Source organism: Dipodomys merriami, unplaced genomic scaffold (assembly GCF_024711535.1).
Source record: "Dipodomys merriami isolate MVZ:Mamm:240054 unplaced genomic scaffold, mDipMer1.0.p SCAF_8, whole genome shotgun sequence".
Classification (NCBI taxonomy): Eukaryota; Metazoa; Chordata; class Mammalia; order Rodentia; family Heteromyidae; genus Dipodomys; species Dipodomys merriami.
Window position 1 is genome coordinate 21561422 of NW_027206401.1, and position 21839 is coordinate 21583260.

The following is a 21839-nucleotide window of genomic DNA, read 5'->3' on the forward strand; positions in this document are numbered from 1 at the left end:
ACTCTGTCTGTGTGTGTGTGTGTGTGTGTGTGTGTGTGTGTAGTGCATGATAATTTCAGTTTAGCAGATATTTAATAGTAAAGGACATAAAAGTAATGAAATAGCCATTTACTTATAACATAAATCATTTAATTGTTTCATAGTTAGAAGAGTTAATATCAATACCAAGGTAATAACTAAAATACATTTCTACAACCCAGGTAAGACCTCACATTCAATGCATTCTGCATTTCTGATCCAGGAATTTGTTCTTATTAGTTCAACCACAGTCGATTAGAATCTAGGGTACCTACTAAGAGTAAAAAGTTTTACAATGAGTTGATTTACAAACCAAAATCTGTGATAGGAAATCCTATAATGAAAGCTAGATATCTCTAGCTACTTGAAGACAAAAACTTCTCATTAGAAGTCACAGTGGTGCTAGTTTAAAGTCACAGATACAGGAACTGGAAGAGTATGCAAGTATTTTATATCAATTTGGAGAAAAAGATTGATCTTCTCCAGCTTACAGGAGATTTTACTGTAGATTTATTAGTGATAACATCTATTTCATCCTAAGTAATATTTACTATAGGTTTCTGGCACTAAGTGCTTTATATGCTTTGCTATATTTAATCCTCAAATCATACTGTAACATAGTACTAGTACTGGTTTTATACTTTCAAATTATCCATTGACTTAACACTAGTTCCTCTTCTAAAAATGATTCTTGGCCTTGTCCTGTGAATTATAGGCCATTATTTTTTAGCCTTTTAAAGATAGTTATATTCCTTACAGTTAGTGCTGTTTATAGGAAATTGTCTGATATAAATTGCTAATGTGGAAATGGTACCTATCAGTTATAGAGATACATGAATTCTGAGTATGTATTTTAAATCTGTCAGTGCTCTAGTAGTTTTATTATATATGCTAGTTGTATTGAGGAAGCAAGTCTTTTTTGGCAAGTCTTTCTTGGGCCTTACGAGTACCTTTGCTATATTAGCAAGTTAGATTTATCATGAATATTTCATTAAGTCTTTTTAAATTATACTCTTTCCAGCTCATTGGAAATAATGCAGTTACAACTGCAGAATAATAAAGAAATGATCAGATTCTGGTTTAGTTATTAGAAGATTGACATCTGAATGTGTTGAAAAGAGTCAATATTTTAATAAAATCATGAATACTTCTTTATTGTACTGTATTTCTTTTAGGAGGTGATACGGTCCTGTGCTGCAAAAGTAAGTAGTTTTTATTACCAGGATGGTAACTTAAACTACAGTTTGCATTGTGATATCCCAAAGAGTTGTAATGCACCATTATAGAGTTTTCACCTTTTACAAAAATTACCCTGATCTCTATATTCTTTATTGGAATTCAGATTTGTCAAGGAATTATAATACTGGAACCTGAAATTTCAGTATGGGTAAATACTTAACAATTAGCATCACAATTTTGAAGATTTCTTATTCAGATATACTTTTAGTAAGGGATCAGTAAGATCAGTGTATTCTTTGAGGTAAATTTTATATAATACTTAATGTGTAAGAGACATCAACCATTACAGTTTTGGTGGGTGTCTGATGATAAATTTATAAACATTGAAATACACATAAACTGGACATCTATGATATGCTGTGGTGAAAATTCTTTTTATTTGCTGGTTACATTTCTTTTTCCCATTTGACTATATGCTGATACAGAGTAAACTGTTGTTGCTATTATAGTTTTAAAAGGGAGAAAACTGAAGGTTATTGAAGCCTCAGATTTTATATAAAGATAGTAGTGTACAAAAGGTTCTTGGTTATTAGACAATTTTAACTGAAATGTATCTAGATAAAAACAGCAGCTAACCTCTGTTTTCATTCTTTCTTCTTCATCTGCCCTCTTTCAAAATTCAGTTGAATAGACAATCATTTATCAAATATAATTTATGTTATAAAATAAAATATGAGACATCCAAATGGAAAGAATTAGAATTATATATGTGCTCAAAGACTGCTTTATATAGTGTCAATACAGGGAGAAAAACAATTGTTTTGTTTAGCAAAAACCTATTATGCAGCCCACACATGTAATACAGCAGGCTTTCCATTTTTTCCCCCCTTTCTGGGGCATCTTAAAAAAAGGAAGCGTGTCAGAAAGTACTGGTCTTGCCCCATTGCTGAGTTGTTCAGTATCAGTCAGATCCCATCACATTTTTGCCTAATTATCAGTCAACAGGATATCAAATATAGACCAAGGGAAGGAAGATGGGAGGGGGCGGGGAAGAGAACAAGCTATACTCTGACTTGGACTTCAGATGTTCAGGAAACTTGTTCCTGATAGCAGTGATTGGTATAATGATTACAGCTCCAAGATCACTAAGTCTTCTTCATGTGCATAATATTTAGCTAGTAGCAAAAATAACTTATTTTCTGAATAGCAATTCAAATGCTGCATATCCCTCCTTTATAATGTCCAAAGAGTAAAGAATCCTAGTGTTTGTTCTACTGATCTGGAAACTTTCTGGAAGTGATAAGTCTGACCTTCCTCTTTGTACACTTCATATTTAACAAGTAAAAGTTCGTTGAAAAAATGAATAATGCAGATTTGAAATTAGTTATGATCTAGAAGATTAACCTTACTAATGTGTTGCTGTTCTGTGTTACATTATTACTGAGCTATAACTCAAATACCATATATTTACACTTTTAGGGTGCACAGTTAGTTTGTTGTTGTTACTTACCATATTCACAATTGTGCAATCATACCCACTTTGATTGTAGAACATTATCATGATTCCAAAATGTAACCCTTTATCTGTTAGCACTCTTAGTTCGCGCGCACACACACACACACACACACACACACACACACACACACACACACACACACACACACACACACGACAAAACGTACCAAGAATAATGTACTTTCTATGGATTTGCCCATGTACATTGAGTCTTATATGATCATTTGAAACTGGCTTTTTTTTTTTACTCAAAATAATTGTTTCCAAGATTGTTCCATAACTATTACTTATCACCACCAAAGATTCCATTGTATATGTTATGTCTTTCATTAATTTGTGAATATTTAGGTTGTTTACTTTTTAGCTACTCAGAATAATTCTTATGAACAAATGTGTATAAGTTTTGGTATGGAAGCATGTTTATAGTCATCTGAGTTTTGGGGTCATTTTATAACTATATGTAACATTTTGAGGAACTTCCGAACTCTAGTACCATGTCAGAGTCCTTCAAGCAAGGTATGAGGCTTTTAGTTTGTTCTCATCCTCATAAACTTTGTGGTCATCTTTTTTATGAAGGCCATTCTAGTAAATAAAAAATGGTTCTCTAATTGTTACTTTAACTTGCATTTCTATCTTGCCTAGTAATATTGAGCATTTTGATGTGCTATCCATCTTTAAAATTTTTTTTTACCTTTTTATTATTCACTTTTAATACTTTTTTTATTGATACTGGGTACAACTATTCAGTTGATGTTTTGCACTATTCTGTTGACTTTTCACTTTCTTGATGCTTCCCCTTAAAAATAAAAGCTTTTAGTTTTTATGAAATGTAGAGAATTTTTTTGTTTTTTTTTGTTTGTTTTTTGCTTTTTTCTACTTTATCTTTGGTACTTTTTGTGTTATATGTAAGAGAACATTTCCTGACCCTGGGTTTCAAAGTTTTCTTCCAGAATTTTCTTCAAAGCTTTTTCAGTTTTAATTTTTACACTTAGGTTTATGACTTCGTTGTTGTTGTTGTTGTTGTTGTCAGTCATGGGGCCTGAACTCAGGGCCTGGGTGCTATTCCTGAGCTCTTCAGCTCAAGGCTAATGCTCTACCACTTGATCCACAGCGCCACTTCTATCTTTTTTCTGCTTATGTGGTGCTGAGGAATCGAACCCAAGGCCTCATGCATGCAAGGCAAGCACTCTGCCATGAGCCACCTTCCCAGCCCTGGTTTATGACTTTTTAAATGATTTATTATATGATGTGCAAGTCCAGTTTCACTGTCTTGTATGAGGTTGTCTGGTTGTCCAGCAGCATTTGGTTAAGAACTGTTCTTTCCTTGTTAAATGAAATACTTCTCAAGAGTCTTTAATTTTTAATAGCAGGGTTTATTTATGCATTTTTATATTCTGTACCCTGGATAATAAACTTTCTTTCACCAGATACTGGTAAGGTATTTCTTTCCTAAATCCCTGACAGATTTTTACCTTAAAGACTCAGTTATTTTTATTATTTTTTAAATTAAGAATCTTTTAAACAGTCAAGTACAGTGCCTCAAGCCTGTCATCTTAGCTTGAGGCAGATATCAAGGGAACACAATCTGGGGCCAGCTAGGGTTAAAAAGAAATTTACAAGACTTCATTTCAACTAATGACTGGGAAAACTAGCATGTTGTCTCTATCCGAAGTTCCGTTCCCAGTACTAAAAAATATTTTTTTTGAAACATAATTATTGATTGCCTACCAGTATGTTTTAGATTTGGGATGTAGCATTGGACACAAACATTTTATTATAGGAATACAAAGGGACTAAATGAGGTAATTCCAATCAATGAATGCTGGAAAGTAAATAAAATAGGTCCATAGAACAAAGAATAATGGGAAATGACTCTAAGAGGGAGATTGTGGAAGGACTCTTAAAAACACTTAAAAGGAACTGGTCATTTCTTGCAAAAGTCCTAATCTAAGAATGACACACTTAGGGAACAGAAAGAACTCACCAGATAGTGAAAGAGCAAGAAATAGGTTTTATGACAGAGCTGCAGAGTTGATCAAAATAGATCATGCAGGTCTTTTTAAAGGAACTTGTGATTGTGAAGTTTTTAAACTAGAAATACAAGCCATAGCAAATAGAATAACAGTCTTCCAAGCAGAGAGATGTTATTGTAGTCCAAAAAAGAGATCATAGGCCTAGACTGGGGTGTTAAGAATGAGGATGCGGGCAGTGGACAGATTTGGGATATATTTTGGAAATATTTTCATTAGGACTTGGTGATACATCCAAAGTGAAGGAAGAAAAGAAATGAGAATAACTTCTGTCTTGGATTTCAATACATGTGCAGATGCCATTGGTACTTTATAATGAGAAAAGGAATGTTGACGTGGAGGGGCAATTGTTAAAGTAGAATTTGGTATTTGAAGATAGCTCTGAAGTAGATAATTAGATGTATGTGGCCTTACACTCATACTGAAATCCACTTTTTAAAAAATATATTGGGAGGACAGCTGAGGCAGTAGTCTAAGAGAAAGCAAGTCAAGGAAGCCCAGAGAAGTATATTTCAGGAAAGAGTAGTGAAAGAGTTTCACATGCTACTGAGGGAATTAGAACAGACTTGACTCTGTTTTTCCCAAATTGATAGCTTGGTTACTTTGATATAAGCTATTTAAATGAATGTTGGAGACAAAAGCACAATGAAACTAGGCTAAAATGGGAACAAGTCAATGTGAAGCTGCAAGGGTAGACCACACTTCAAAAAAAACATGCCACAACTTGGAAGCAGAGGAATGGGGCAGGAGCTGGAGGAAATAGTAATTACATGCATAATAGAGACTATTTCTTTGCTGATGTGATTAAGTCAGTAGCGATTTAGCAATTGATAATGTGCCATAAACATGGTAATTGCTGGAAGGAAGTCCTTACAAACATGAGAGGGATGTAATCTTGAGTTCTCATGTAGGGATTGGCTTTAAGGAAAGGAATTTTCATCTTTCTTTAATAGTAAAGGAGCTGGGTAAATATACCAATACAGATTTGATAATAGGACAATAGAATGTTCTCATCTGATTGCTTTGCCAGTTGGAAATTGTAAAGAGCACTTAAGTTGTAATAGCCCTAGAATCTACATATGAACTTATAATTTAAAAATTTTCTTGTTCTTTCCTTTGTTTAGAGTCAGATTGAAGCATATCAGAACTGCCCTGATATTTATTTATAACTGGCATATCTTATAAATGGGCTTATTCTGCCTTCAGTTACAATTAATTTTGTCTAAATGTTTCCATATTATAAGTTGCTAGGAAAAAAAGCTCTCTCTGCCTCTTCCATTTTTTTCTCTCTCAATTCTTATAAATCCTAATAAATCCATGTAATGCTTATAAATCTGTCTTTCCACATTCTTCTGTAAACTTCTTGAAGCCAAGGGATTTGACCTGTTTTTTAATATATCACTTAGCCTAGATTAATATAAATGCTCTCAAGTTAAATTGTTAATTGTTTTAAAGTAGTAAGATATAATCTTTTTAGAACATTTTATTTTCTGAAAACACTTTTTAGGATTAAAAATAGAGCCAGGCCACCAGGCTCATGTCTGTAATCCTAGCTAGCCAAGAAGCTGAAATCTGAGGATCTCAATTCAAAGTCAACCCAGACAGGAAAGTCTGTGAGATTTTTATTTCTAACTAACTACCAGAAGAGCCAGGAGTGGAGCTGTGGCTCAAGTGGTAGAGTGCTAGCCTTGAGCAAAAGGTCAGGGACAGCACCCAGGCCTAAGTTCAAGCCTTGGGACTGGCCAAAAAAAAAGAGGGAGGGTTAAAAATAGAGAATCCAGAGAAGATAATTTTTCAAGTCTACATTAGATGTATGTATGAGAGACAGACCGGCAGATAATTCCATCATGAAGAGACAAAACTGATTTGTGTGAAATATGGCTTTCAGTTATTTGGAAAGGGTTTTTTTGTGTTTTTTTCTTTTTTATTATTAAGGTATGTACAGAGGGGTTACAGTTACATAAGTAAGGTAATAAGTTCATTTCTTGTTAAACTTGTTACCCCTTCCCTCAGTTGGTACTCAGGTATTGTATATATGTGTATAGGAATTAGGGAAGGGAAGGGCAACAACAGAATGGTGAGACAAAGGGAAAACCAATGCAACAGCGATATTCTCAAGACAATATTTTAGAAACAATCTGTTTTTTGTTTTTTTTTTTTGGGTCCAGTCATGGGGCCTGAACTCTGGGCTTGGGCACTGTCCCTCAGCTCTTCAGTTCAAGGCTAGCACTCTACCACTTGAGCCACAGCGCTACTGTCTGGCTTTTTTCTTTTTGCTTATGTGGTGCTAAGGAATCGAACCCAGGGCCTCAGGTATGCAAGGCACGCGCTCCACCACTGAGCCACCTTCCCAGCCCCAACAATCTGTATAACTGGGGTGGGGGTAGTGGGGGAGGAAAAATAAGAGAAATTGAGAGAAGGAGTAACAAGGTTGACAAGAAATATACTCATTACCTTACTTATGTAACTGAAAACCCTCTGTGCATCACCTTGACAATAAAAAAAAAAAAAAGAACAGGAAGAATTTCTAAGTAGGCCAAATGAAGAGCAATAGTGAAAGTTAAAAGTGAAAGCTGGGCACCAATGGCTTACAACTGTATACCTAGCTACTAAGGAGGCTGAGATCTAAGAATCGCGGATCAAAGCTGGCCTGGGCAGGAAGCCAGAATTGGAGCGTTTTTGTTTGCTCTCTATATTGTACTACTGTAGAAGTGGCTATGCCTTTAGCCTGTGGTAAAATAGTCAGTAGAATTTGGAAAGGTTTGAGAACATACCTTATTAGAACCAATACTAAGATAATAAATCTTACTAATGCTTTTATCTTGGACACTAAAAGAAAAGAGATGTGTAACTTTAAGAGGTATGTTTTTTTATAGGTTTGGAAGTGAAGAGTTCAGAAAGGTTTTCCTGTAAATTAGGTCAGTATATTAGAATAGAAAGGAGGGAAAGTCTTAGAAAAATCCAAGATGTCAGAGGCAAGAAGCATAATGCTAAATGACTTATTTAAATCAGACTAGAGCTTAATTTTGAACTCTACATAGAAGAATCATATCAGTAATCTTTGAACTACCTTGGTAGCTATCAAAGAATCAAAATATCTTGATTAAATATTACAAAATAAAACTTTGTAATGACTGCTTCAAATTTGAATTCTGGTTTTAGTGACTGTAGTAGTAATGAACTAGGTAGGTTAGGGGTAAAATTTCTTTTTTTCTCCAGTCTTTTTTAAAATTATTTTTTATTTTTTATTGTGAAAATATAGTACATAAGGGTTACAATTACATGGGCCAGGTAATGAGTACATTTCTTTTTTTTTTCTTTCTTTTTTTTTTTTTTTTTTTGCCAGTCTTGGGGCTTCAACTCACTGTCTCTGAGCTTCTTTTGCTCAAGGTTAGTTCTCTACCACTTGAGCCACAGCACCACTTCTGGCTTTTTCTGCTTATGTGGAACGAGGAATTGAACCTAGGGCTTTATGCATGCAAGACAAGCATTCTACCACTGAGCCACCTTCCCAGCCCCATGAGTACATTTCTTATCAAGCATTGTTGCCTCTTCCTTTGTTTCCCCTTCCCATCCTTTAGGAGTAAAATTTCTAATATCTTACCAATTCCTTTAACAATCACTTTTCTATCACAGCTTGTAAAGGAAATATCTGAGGGCCTAGAGATATTTAAATTTCTCCTTAAGTTACCATAGTCCTCTTATTTCATTGATTTTCACTAAGAAATCATAGCAACATAGCTACTTTTAGAATTTATATTCTGAGAATGTAAAAGACAAAGATATTTGACTGTATACTTTGACTCTCACTTTAGCTCTAACTTTCTATGTAGCTTGCTCTTTAATACTGGAATTGTAATTTCTACACCAGATATATAATTATCAACAAATCATTTGTTGTGTTACATTTACTTCCAGAACTGTCTTCAAATTAAAATGTTACCTATTTTATTGTTTAGATTTTTGGAAAAATTGACACCTCTTTAGGGAAAGACATGCATTTGTGAACTTTTAGTAATATGTTAGTATCAGCATCTTTTCAGTTATAATTTAAAACCAGTTTGAGGAGTCTTCAAAGCTTAAACATTTATAAACAGTTTTTCATTTGGTGAAAGCATATAACCTAAAGTCAGCTAAAATGGTTAGACCTGTAAGTATAGGTGAAAATGAGTGTTGTATCTCTCCCACAAATTTTAAATGTTATATATATATATATATATATATATATATATATATATATATGCATATGTATAAAACATTCAAATGACATCTATGTCATTTTAATTTAATTTTAAGGCAGTGAGATTTTCTTTACATAAAAATTAACCCACTTCTACAGAATTAGTGTTTGCATATTTTTGCATGAAGCTGCCTGTAACCTAAAAGAGTAGGCAAATGGTTTTGTGATTAACTTGGCAGAGGTTGTTTGTAATTTTTTTCTTTTTTTTTCCTTTTCTGAGTCTCATTTATGCCTTTTGTCTTTAGCATTCTCCAGTATAGAGATATTAAACTGACTTTGGCAGACTGTGGTTTTTGCATGAAGCAAGCAGAAATAAGGTGTTGTGAAAAGAGGGTAGGTTGGTATAGGGTAGACTATCTTAGCCAACCTTTCTGTTGTTGTAAAGTTGTTAAGCAATTCTTGTCCACAGCATATATTTCAAAAATAGATATTGCTTCACTCTATTTAATGGTTATTATTATTTTTCTTACCCTAAGTGATAAATATCTTTAGGTTAGTTTTGAAAATGCTTTGTGTTCTAATTTTAAATCATTAATAAAAGCAATAATCACAAAACTTGAAAATAAAAATATCTGCCTTTTTATGTGTTTATTCATCATTTTATGGACATTAAATGGTCCAAAAGAAAAGAATATAATTACAAAAATGATTAGGAAGAACATGTAATTATTTCATTTTGAAATAACATTTTTTAAAAGAGTGACAGGTCTTTCTATTTGAACAAAGACATTAAGTATTCTGTTCTAGCTTTGCTGGCATTATTTGTTTCAGCACACAAGGTAGATGACAAAAGGCCATCCTGATTTTGTTAAACTATTCTGTCTCTTCCGAAATAACTAAATGTGAATAAAATCATAATCTTATATTGAGATACATGAATTCATATCCCCAGCATTTACCTGTGTTTTGCACCAGATTTTAAATATATGGCTTAACATGTAGGGGAAAAACTTTGAAGAATACTTCAGAAGTAAAAATAATGAATGGATAAAAAGAAGTGAATTAAATGTGACAAATATATCCTTTTATAGACAGTACTTCCATTTAAAGCATAGAACTCTGGAAGATTTACTGTACTATCATGCTAAATTAAATATACCTTCCAATATGCCTTCCAAATGGCATCACTAATACACTAATAATAGATACAGTACTTTATAGTTTATCTTTTCCTATATGTATGTATGTATATATATATAAAATATATATAATAGTACTTGGGATCAAACCGAGAGCTTTGTGCCTACTAGATAAGCACTCTACCACTAAGCCATATCCCTGTCTTATTTCATCTATTTCTTATTTGATAATGTATCTAGTATTTAGTGGTTAACCTGTAAATCACACTTTATAATACTAGCTCAACTGTTCTGGTATATTCACATTAAAGCATAGATGTTATTTTTAATCATCTCCATTTAAAGATGAATAAAAAGATACTGAGTTTTATTGTTAGTTTAGGTAATATAATTATTCAACATTAAATTTTATCAGTGTATAATAATGGATCTGAGAATTTGTAAAGCTGTATAATATTTTAGCATTGATGTAGTATACACTTTCTAACTACTTTAAAGAATATTTTAGGGCTGGGATGTAGCTCAGTGGCAAAGCGCTTGCCTAGCAAGTGCAACGTCCTTGGTTCGATCCCCAGTACCAAAAAAGAAAAGACAAAAAAAAAAAAAAGAAGAATATTTTGGATCTGGGAATATAATTCAGTAGTGGAAAACTTTATCTAGGATGGCAAAGCCAGTGTTTGATTCTAGCACTGCAATAAAAATTGTTTTATGAACTTATAATAAATTAGATAGTTTAGAACTGTATTATTATGTGGTCTTCATTTACTATTCACCAAATCTGTTAAAGCTCTTTGTTCCAAAGGAAAAATTAATCTAGGATATACTGTTTACTATCACTGTTTGAAGGAAAAGAAGCATTTACCAAAATGTAAAAAGTGAGTCAGATAAAGGGCATCTAAGTACTCCCTTATACAGTACTCCCTTTTTCAGACAGCACACCAAAGGGGAATTTTTTTAAATACTATTGCAGTGGAAGTCCTCTGTGTGGTTTTGGTTATTTAAACCAAAAGTAAAGAAAAGGAATTTTCTTGTGAATTTGTCGATTATGTATTTGTGGCAAATTTTAAAATCTGGCTATTTAAAAAATTCTTGCATTATATTGTGATTCTTGGAAGTAACTAAAGGAATAAATAATTATCCAATAATAAACAAAAGACTGGATTTTCCCCAAAATTCTAATTCACAAAGATAAATTTATTAATGAAGTTCTCAAACATTTTTAGTGGGTTGTTATAGGAAGATAGCTAATATTTTAATTATAGTTAAAAGGTGTTAGGCATTCCATCAGACATTCATAGCAGGTTTTATGCATTATAAAACATTACATTCACTTAAAAAATTTAATTGTCACTTATATAGTCATACTGTTTTTAAACAGAATAAAAAGTAGTTTTTGATGCAGTGGGAAGTATTTCACATGGCAGGTCAGGTACCAGCTGTATTATCTGTGTCATCATGCTTCATATAAACAGAGGAGTGCCATTTCTGAAAAGAGGGTTCCTGCCATTTTACTAAAATGCTAGAGAAATGTGGATACAAACATTTTAGCTTTTCCTTAATTAAATTGTATGTTAAAACTGCTGTGTTTTAAATGACGAAATAATACCAATTCTGTGACAAGGAAACTGTAAGAAGTCTAATGTGCTTTTGAATAGTTATACCTTTATCTCTACTTCATTCTTTTCTTATAAAAAAATTATTCTGTCTAGTCAACTTTAAAAACTAATTGTGTAAATCATTACTACTCCTTTTGATCTACCATGTGTCCTGATTTGAGCAGTAAGCAAATATTTCTCATCCAATTTTTGCATCAGTAACTCAGGAAATTACACTGTAGTTCTAATTTGCCTTTTCTATTGCAGGTCAACAAAAATCTCTCCTTAACTTCACCACCACCCACCTCCTCACAACAGCCTAAATTAAAACAGCCAAACATGCTGACCCCTGAGGAGATCCTGCATCAGTTTGGTTTCGCTCAGACTGGTGAGCCCTTTTCTTTGATTATTATTTTTGTGTCCAAATGCTAGTTTTTATGAATATACATTTCTCTTCAGAAATAAAATGTCTAACATTCTAATGGTCAGGTTTTACACTTAAATTCTATTTTATCGTCTCATTTTTGTGATCTCATAGCAGTTATTTCTAAAGTAAATTTAGATTTGGTAAATTAATAGTAAGTATTTTGTATACGTGCTCTATAAAACAGATAATTCAGAAGTTGGAAGACCTGTAACATTTAAATATATTGAATGTAACTCAGTTACCCAGTTGGATAAAGGAATGTTTGTTTTTATATTTAAAGATGGCTCTTTCTGTTCATTAGCTATCACATACTTGGAATTATTTTACTTGTTACTGAATGCATTAAGAAAAGTGAGACAGTTGGAAATTACAAAACTTTTTGGTGCTGTTGTTTGAACTTGAGGCCTTGAACTTGCTAGGCAGATGCTTTAACATTTCAACCATACCATCAAGTCTCAAGATAACAACTTTTTAAAGTGTTTTTTATTGTAAAGATACTGTACAGAGGGATTACAGTTACATTGAAAGGGTCGAGATGCTTGCTCTGAATGGAGGACACCAAGAGACGTTCTCATGCAAAAAGCCAAGGGCTTTTATTTGAGCAGGCTCAGGCTCACAGCATGACCTTAAACCAGTCAGCAGCTGAGAACCCCGAGCTTCCCTGAGGGTGACCTTATATAGGACTTTATTATCCGTTATGGCAAAGCCTGCGCATTAGTAGCCAATAGATTTAAAGTATCGCATCGGGGTCTGCACGCAGGCAGCCAATCATTTTACACTGAGTCTCATACTTTTACCAATCATCTTAAGGAGAGATACATGTCCTAATTTGGGCTAGTAAGAGATACGTGCAAAGCTGCATGTGCAAGCAGATCCTTGGAATGGGGCAGTGACGTTTTAGACACAGTTTCCTGGAACAGGGCTGGTGCCTTTTGTTTGTTCCCTTGTTCCCTTTAGGGTGGGGTTGGGTAACTTTCTACTCAAGGGGGCTGGGATGGCCTCTTTCATTCCCCCCTTTTCTTATGTGGGTCTTCTAATCCTAGAGACCCCCATTTTGTAATGCCTCATATTGTTGTCTAATGATAAGTAGTTTGCCCTCACCCATCCTGTCCCTAATGAAGGCAATTAACCTGTTCAGAATACAGGCCCAATTGTCAGGAGCAAAAGTAGATGATGATGGGCCCTGCTAACGCAGACAACAATGTGGTGAGCCATGGGGATTGGGACCACCAGTTTTCAAACCAACTGGCTCCGGCGGCCTTTTCCCATTTTTGCTCCTCCAGTCGCTTAGGAAGCTTGGCCATGGAGTCACGCACTACCCCGGTGTGGTCAGCATAGAAGCAACATTGTTCTTTTAGGACCGCATACAATCCTCCGTCTCTAATGAAAACCAAGTCTAGGCCTCTTCGATTTTGAAGCACAACCTCTGACAGGGAGGTGAGGCAGGTTCCTAACGCAGAGATGGAAGCCTCTAGCCCCCTCAAATCCTCTGCTATAGCAGCCTTCAGCTGTTCCATGTGTTGATACCCTTGTACATAGGCAGCACTCCCCACTCCCGCCCTGCTATGCCCGCTACTGCTCCTAATCCCATGAGGACAGCTAAGGTCATGGTGACGGGTTCCCTTCTGTATCGGTGGGTCAGGCCCTCCACCTGTTCTTCAAAAGAGGGGGAGTCGTGGTATATAACCCAGGGGTACAGGTGCACTAGAACGCAGAAACCAGGAAACCGACTCAGGTGATGGAATCAGGCAGGAGTTCCTCCAGGTGATTGTCAGGCCGTCGTTGAACTTTACCCATTAAGGTGTACAGCAGCAGCAGCAGCAACAGGGTCTCTCAGTGGCTCCAAGGGTCTGTCATACCTCGTGCTGGGCTGTAAATTCCTACACAGACTGGTTAAGGATGCAAGTAATACATAGGCTTGGCAGGCTGTGGCCCCATTAGTTTTTAAGAACATTTAGACAATAGCCCAGGACAATTTGCCAAAATGACAACTTTTTACTAACCAGATATTTTTGTAAATAGACACAGAAGGCTTAGTCTTGTAACCATCTCTGACAGATGCAATCTCCACACTTGCACACCTACAGCTGTTAACACTATTCTTTATGCCTTTTTCAAAAAAAAAATTATTTTGCTACATTTTTCCAAAACTGACTCTGGACTCTTAATCTTAAAAAGGGGGTTGATAGGCGAAGGTCCATCTTCTGTAACTTCTTCAAGCTGACTTCAAGGGCGTTGATCCTACCTAGCCAGGAACCTATAACCTTAGCCTATTTTACAAAGAGCTTATCAGGGTTAGATGTCATTAAGAACAATATTTTAACTTCTGACAACTGCACAGAACTTTTCTCTGGCTACAGCAGTGTAGCTTGTTTAGCACTCCGGTTTGTGAAAGCATCTTTCTGGCTGACTTAGGAATGTGATCTCTAGTGACCCAAACAATGCCTAAGTTACCTTTGCAGGCCTTTAGACAGATATCAATAGAAACACACTCTCGGGCTGGGAAGGTGGCTCAGTGGTAGAGCGCTTGCCTTGCATGCCTGAGGCCCTGGGTTCGATTCCTCAGCACCACATAAACAAAAAGAAAAAAGCCGGAAGTGGTGCTGTGGCTCAAGTGGTAGAGCGCTAGCCTTGAGCTGAAGAGCTTGGGGACAGTGCCCAGGCCCAGAGTACAGACCCCACGACCGGACCCCCCCCCAAAAAAAAAAAAAAGAAAAAGAAAATATCAAAGAAACACACTCTCAGGTTTACAAACTTTTTCCTGAGCAGATAAATTTCATGTAACTGGTGTCAACTCAAAAAAGTTACTGTCAATTAGAGCTTTTGGCACTTAAAGGAGTTGAGATTTAAACTATCCCCCACATTTTAAAACATTAGCTTTTTACTATCACAGAAGACTGGCAAGTTCCTGTCCCTTACAAGGTAGATAGTCATGGACATTAAGCATGCTTACAAACTCTTCCCATGACCTCCCGGCTCTGACCAGTTTTGAAGGGCCACTCACAAATGACTCTAGGATCTGACATTTCTGTCATCCAAGCAGTGGCTTACTGCCTCTGGATGCTCCTCCATTGCTTTCATCCCAGGAGTGTCTTCTCCACATTGGGATAAATGCTTCATTGGCCATTTCCCTTTAGCTGGTCCCTGGACTTGAACTCTGGGCCTGAGCACTGTCCCTCAGCTCTACAGCTGAAGGCTAGCACTCTGCCACTTTGAGTCCCAAAGCATCTCTGCTTGCTCTTTCAGCACTCTGCTGGCTGAGTAGAGGTGACAGTCTCACAGGGACCTTTTTCTGCCGGGCTAGCTTTGAACCAGTTTCAGATCAATGAGTCTTATAAAAGGCCACTTTACTCCAATTAAAAACAACAAGGTGGTCAACATAGAAGTAGCTTTTAAGCATGCACTTACCTGAAACTTATTAAGAGTCAAAGTTACATTTGACAAACTTGTAAGAATCCTCTGTGCTTTGCTCTGGGCTTTGCTGGAAACTGTTAAGAAAACCTATAAGAGCAAACTAGAATAGCAATTATTTAGGTAATCCTAATTTTTCCTTTGTGCATATTGAGGCCAATGTTAAAAACAATTTTACTTTTAAACTTTATATCCAAAAATCCATTCCTAATTTTTAAGCTTCTTATTAATCTCCTTTAATATTCTATACTTTAGTTTTCATTTGTGTTTTGAAAAGATCCCTTGAAATCTTGAGGCCAAGTGGCTCCATTCTTCTTCAGGTCCCGTAGCCATACGGGTCCCTATTCACATGCAGTCCCATTAAGCTATATGATAATGTAACGTGGCTTTACATGATTCAGTTTTGTTTACTTAATATGCCTGATTCATTTAAGTCATAGGCTTTCTAGAAAGTTGATTGAAACAAATATATAGGAAAATTATAAAAGTGGGATGTCTAGTCACTTACAAAATGGCCACATTAATCCATTTTATTCATTAAAATGTTAGTCTTTAGGGAAAAAAATTCTGCACTGTTTTTAGATTGCACTCCATTTTTGAATCATTGCACAATCTTGGGCAATTTCTCTAGGGTTGAATTTTTTGTCATGTTTACAGGCAAATGAGGAATTTGTTGTCTCTGTCTTCAGAATTCTAAGATTTTGTTCTTTGTATGTATCGGTCAGTACTGGGACTTGAACTCAGTACCTCATGTTCTCATGGCTAGCACTCTGCTACTTGAATCCTGTCTCCTGTTCTAGTTGTTAGTTAATTGGAGATAAGTCTCTTGGATTTATCTTCCTGTGCTATCTTTCAACCATGATCCTCAAATCTTTGTATCTTGAGTAGTTAAGAGTTATAGTGTGAGCCACTGGCACCCAGTCCAAAGTCTAAATTTTTAGCATTGTTCAAATAATTCATGATTGTACAAATCTAACAGATTTGAAAAATAATGTAAATAGAGTGATAATGTGCAGGTTTTTGATGTTTGCCTTGTAAAGTATAGGAAAATCTGTTCACAAATCTACTAGGTATGAGCCCACAGCCACTGGAAGGGGCAGGGTTTCCTTAAGCACCACAGTTAAATGATCTTACTTACATTCTGGAAGGCACAGTGCTAAGTGGTCTTATATTCTGCCAAAACTTTTACTGATATTATTTGTTCAAGGTAAAGTCTTGGTAATGAAGACTGCTAAAAAAGTAAATCTTTTTACTTTGGTTTGTATGTCTCCCAAATTCTAGAATACTGCCTCATTTTTTCTAAGATTATTTTAATTGATTACTTTGGTATAGGTCATCTCAAGGATATGAAATAAATGTTACAGTCTCTGTCTTCAGGACTTCATGTTCATAGTGTGAAAGAAATGAATACGTAGATAAGCCAGTATAATGAATTTTAAAATTACAGCATAAAAAATGTGTCACAGAAGTGGGATAGATAGTTAAGACATTTCTCAAACCCCATGTCTAGCTGGGACTCTTCAGATCTTGCCTCCCAAACTTTTCCTTCTTAATATTGGTATTCCACATCAAGATTTGTTCAGTAATTTACTAAAAATTATGAGCTATTTTACTTTTAATTTTTTATTTTTTTAAGTAACTGTACAAAGGGATTTCAATTCAGCACGTCAGTTAATGAGTACAATACATCTTGATTAATGTCATCTCTTCCATCATTCTTCCCCGATCTGTCCCAACCCCACACATTACCTCAAGTTACCTGGTATCATTTTTGTATATGTACATTGAACATTATGATTATATTTACCTCCCTGGCCCTTGACTCCATCCTGTCTAACAAAACATGTTTCAGCTTCCAGGTATTCATTTAATAAACTGTAAGTTAGTTGTTCAAAGGAATTATACCGTTGGAATCCTCCCCTGTTTCTACCATTCTTTAGTCAGTTTGTTTATATATGTATATAGCCTTGTATAGGTTTTCATATATGTTTATAAATTAGATCTAACTTACACATATGAGAGAAAACATGCACCCTTTCTCTCTTTGATTCTGACTTACTTCACTCAATATAATCTTTTCCAGGTCTATCCATTTCTCTCCAGAGACATAATATTATTTTTCCTGATGGATGAGTAAAATGCCATCATTGATGCATATATGTGTGTGTATATGGCTATTTATATGTATATGTATACACATATACATATATGTGTATACATATATATGTATATACATACAGATGTACATATATAATATAAATATGTGTATATCACATTTTCTTGATTTATTCATCCATTATAGGGCATCTGGGCTATTTTTACAACTTGGCTATTCTGACCTTTAGTGCAGCAATGAACATGGATGTGTACCTTTTCCTTCTCTCCCACTGTTGTATTCTACATTCAGAGTTCAGCCTAATCTTTCTCATTTCAATGATACCTGAACCTAGTAATCACTAGGTGATTGCTGAATAGTCTTTGATTAATATCATATTTGTTAGCTTATATTTGAAAGATAGTGCATTTTATTTTATATATTAAGTGAATTTTTTCACAGCAGTGCTTTAAGTTAGATTTTATTCAGATTGAATGGATAAGTGAAATAATGTAAAATGACTCATTTGGTTCATCTTACATTCATGTAATCTTCATATCATCTTTTTAATTATAAACTTGGAGGTTGTAGTACATTTAAGCTAGTAACATGATAGTTCTTGTATTTCAAAGGAAAAATACATTTTGGCAAAAATTAGGAAAGTGACTCACTAAACACAGCTGATGTTAAAAGGGAGTTTCCATTTTAAGAAAAGTAAAATGAACTTCAAAGAACTTTCTTAGCTTATCAGGGTTGGCAGAGCTTTCTGTTATTATTTCTTAGTGAACTCTAAACTATTAACTGAAAAGGAGTGTTCTATTTAATCTTGATTTCAAACTTTCCAAAAATCCCAATATTTTAATTCACTGGTGAGATAGGTGAAAGGAACAAATTAATTGTTGATAATATGCAGGATTAACCCATTTTCTATAGACAGACAGTCCTTAAATGTGCTTACCAATATTAAAATAAGAGTCAAAAATATTTTATCATCAAAATTTTGAAAAACAAGACTTTATTTTCCATGTATGTTATGGTAGAAAAAGCATTGGACTTGAAGTCAGAACATCTGGACTTGTTTCCTAATTCTGTCCCCCGTAACTATTTTCTTATGTAATTAGCTTCTCGCCAGATAAATGTCTCTATATTTTCTATTATAGAATTGTTAAGATTATAAAATATTAATACTTTGAAACCCATAAAATATTATGAGAATAAATAAGATAAAGTTACAGGAGGTTCTTGTTTTTTCTTTCTCCCTCTCTCATTTTGAAATCATGTAATTTTCATTGAGGCCAAAGGAATGAGAATCTTTTTTTATTTTTTTATTGTGAAAATACTGTACAGAGGGGTTACAATTACATGGGCAAGATAATGAGTACATTTCTTATCAAGCATTGTAGCCTCCTCCTTTGTTTCCCCTTCCCATCCCTTCCCATCCTCCCCCCCGGCCCCCTACCCAATCCTTCCCGCTACCCCCCCTTCCTGCTGCACCAAAGTTGTAAAGTTCAGGAATGAGAATCTTATTTTAAGACATAATTTAATAAAGCACTTTAAGTGAAGATAGGAAAAAGAATGTATCCAAAGGAAAATAAGGTTATAGTTATATATAAAATATAGCTATATTAAAACTATACCAGAAGACATTTAGATAAAATAATTTTAAGATAAAAGTTTTCAAACAAATATTCAAACTTGAATAATTCATTGGAAATACCTAACTTTTGAAGCTTTAGCATTCCACATGTACCAACCTTAACCCATCTTAGGAATGTGATAGGCAACCTTAAGATAATTAAAATCAAAATAGCAGGTCAAAATCAGAGAGTATAGGTTAAGTTGGGGTCAGTTCTTCTTCACTAATAGTATGTTACATTTGTTCATTAATAGAAGCAACTATATACAACAGAATAAACTTCAGATTAGGAATTAACACCAAATTTCTAATCTTGCCTTCATCACTCATTAAGTCACTCTTCAACTCACCGAAGGCCAAATAGTATATTGGTACTATTTGTTGAGATGAACATTCTACAGGGCTGAGTTTTGGCTCAGTTTGAGTGTGTTTCTAACATGTGTTGAGCCCCTGGGTTTGTTCAACATACTTAGGGGAAAATATTCCAGACCATGCCTTCAAGGAATCAATAAATTTTTGGTAGACAAATAGACACTGCAATTCAGTCTAGGAAGTCTGAGACTTAGGGGACTGGAGGAACTTAAAAAGAACTTAAAGATTTAAGATTTCTGAATTGCTAGTCCCCATTAAAAAGAGAAGGTAAGCCAGACACTGATTGCTCACACCTTTAATCCTAACTACTCTGGAGACTGAGATCTGAGGATCATGGTTTGAAGGCCACCACAGGAAGGAAAGTCCATGAGACCCTTATCTCCAAATAACCACCCAAAAGCCAAAAGTGGAGGTGTGATAGGGTGCTAGCCTTGTTCACAAAAGCTAAGTAACAGCACCCTGGCTCATGAGTTCAAGCCCCAGGACCAGCACAAACATCTTTAACTTCTGTAACATAAACTCAGTAATAGTAGTTTAATTTTTTTAAGTGATAAAAATGAAGACAGGATGCAAATGGGTAAGTCATATAGCAAATCCAACCTACTTAATCATCTGAATTTTTCTACTACTTAGTCTCCTGAAGACCAAGAATTATTTCCAAAGCTAATTTTGATATTCAGTACTTTTTCTCTAATCACCAGTCAACACAAAAGTTCTAGGTATTGGGCTGATTTTTTTTTTTTTTTTTTTTTTTGTCGGTCGTGGGGCTTGAACTCTGGGCCTGGGCTCAGTTCCTGCACTCTTCAGCTCAAGGCAAGTTCTCTACCACTTGAGCCACAGTACCAATTCTGGTTTTCTAGTGGTTTATTGGAGATTAGAGACACACGAACTTTCCTGCCTGGGTTGGCTTTGAACCGAGATCCTCAGATTTCAGCCTCCTGAATAGCTAGGATTACAGGCATGAACCACTGGAGCCCAGCTTGGGCTGATTTTATATTTGGATTTTTTTCCGGTCACTGAGAAGATCTTAATAGCTTTGATTTTTTTTCCCCCTTAATACATGACCATTTCATATTCCTCTTCCAAAAGATTTAGACTCCACTTGTTAGCTTCTTTTGTTATAATATTTGGGATTCTAAAATTCATGTTGGTTCTATACATTAAAGGTAAAAGGTACTATTTTAATATTCGTTATTTATAAGAGATTATCTAGTGGTCTGGGTTAAGATACTAGTTAAATACTACTAAATTTTATCCCCCTTACTTACAATAAAAGCCCCTATATTTTTTAATGTTATTTGAATTAGTTGAGAGTTTCTACACATGACAGTAATTCAAAATATAATCTATATATTTATAATTTGCTAGTTTTAAAATAATTATTATTAACTAACTATAGCAAATAGTAATATTCTCAACGAAATGTTCTTCATGTACAAGGATGTACCTTCAGTATTAATATCCCCATTACATAATACATTTCTCCTAGTGTCTTCCAAGAGAAGAGTGTAAATATAAACATTTCTCCTAATTTGAATCAGCAAATTCAAATTAAATCTGCCCACTATTTTTCCTAGCCATTCATTTTTTTGGGTGGGGGGGAGGGTCCGGTCATGGGGCCTGAACTCTGGGCCTGGGCGTTATCCCTCAGCTTTTCAGCTCAAGGCTAGAGTTCTACCACTTGAGCCACAGCACCACTTCCGGCTTTTTTCTTTTCACTTATGTGGTGCTGAGGAATTGAACCCAGGGCCTCAGGCATGCAAGGCAAGCGCTCTACCACTGAGCCACCTTCCCAGCCCCTAGCCATTCATTTGTAAGAAACACTTTTATACAGTAGACACACACACACACACACACACACACACACACACACACACACACACACACACACACACACACACACACACACACACACACACACACACACACACACACACACACACACACACACACACGGCCTCATGCATGCAAGGCAAGCGCTCTACCACTGAGCTACCTTCCCAGCCCCTAGCCATTCATTTTGTAAGAAACACTTTTATATAGTAGACACACACACACACACACACATACACACACACACACACACACACACACACACACACACACACACACACACTGTGCATACATATCGTTGCAACCTTACAGTTTTCTACATTTTTCTCTATCTGTTCAAAATACAAAACTTACCTTAAACATTTTTCTGTCAAACATGTTTCTTTGTATGTGGGTGTATTTCTTTTG

The 21839-nt window shown here is 35.1% G+C and overlaps 1 protein-coding gene across 6 annotated transcripts in view; it reads left to right on the forward strand.

The window, feature by feature from the left end:
• Positions 1-21839, forward strand: part of Ahi1 (Abelson helper integration site 1) — a 133572-nt gene that overhangs the window by 62726 nt on the left and 49007 nt on the right. For 5 of the 6 annotated variants that reach the window (XM_070010717.1, XM_070010718.1, XM_070010722.1 and 2 more), the window contains 2 exons: positions 1194-1220; positions 11925-12045. In XM_070010717.1, the coding sequence (XP_069866818.1) occupies positions 1194-1220; positions 11925-12045 (148 nt within the window). The remainder of the gene's footprint in view (positions 1-1193; positions 1221-11924; positions 12046-21839) is intronic. The other variant, XM_070010719.1, reaches the window with a different exon arrangement.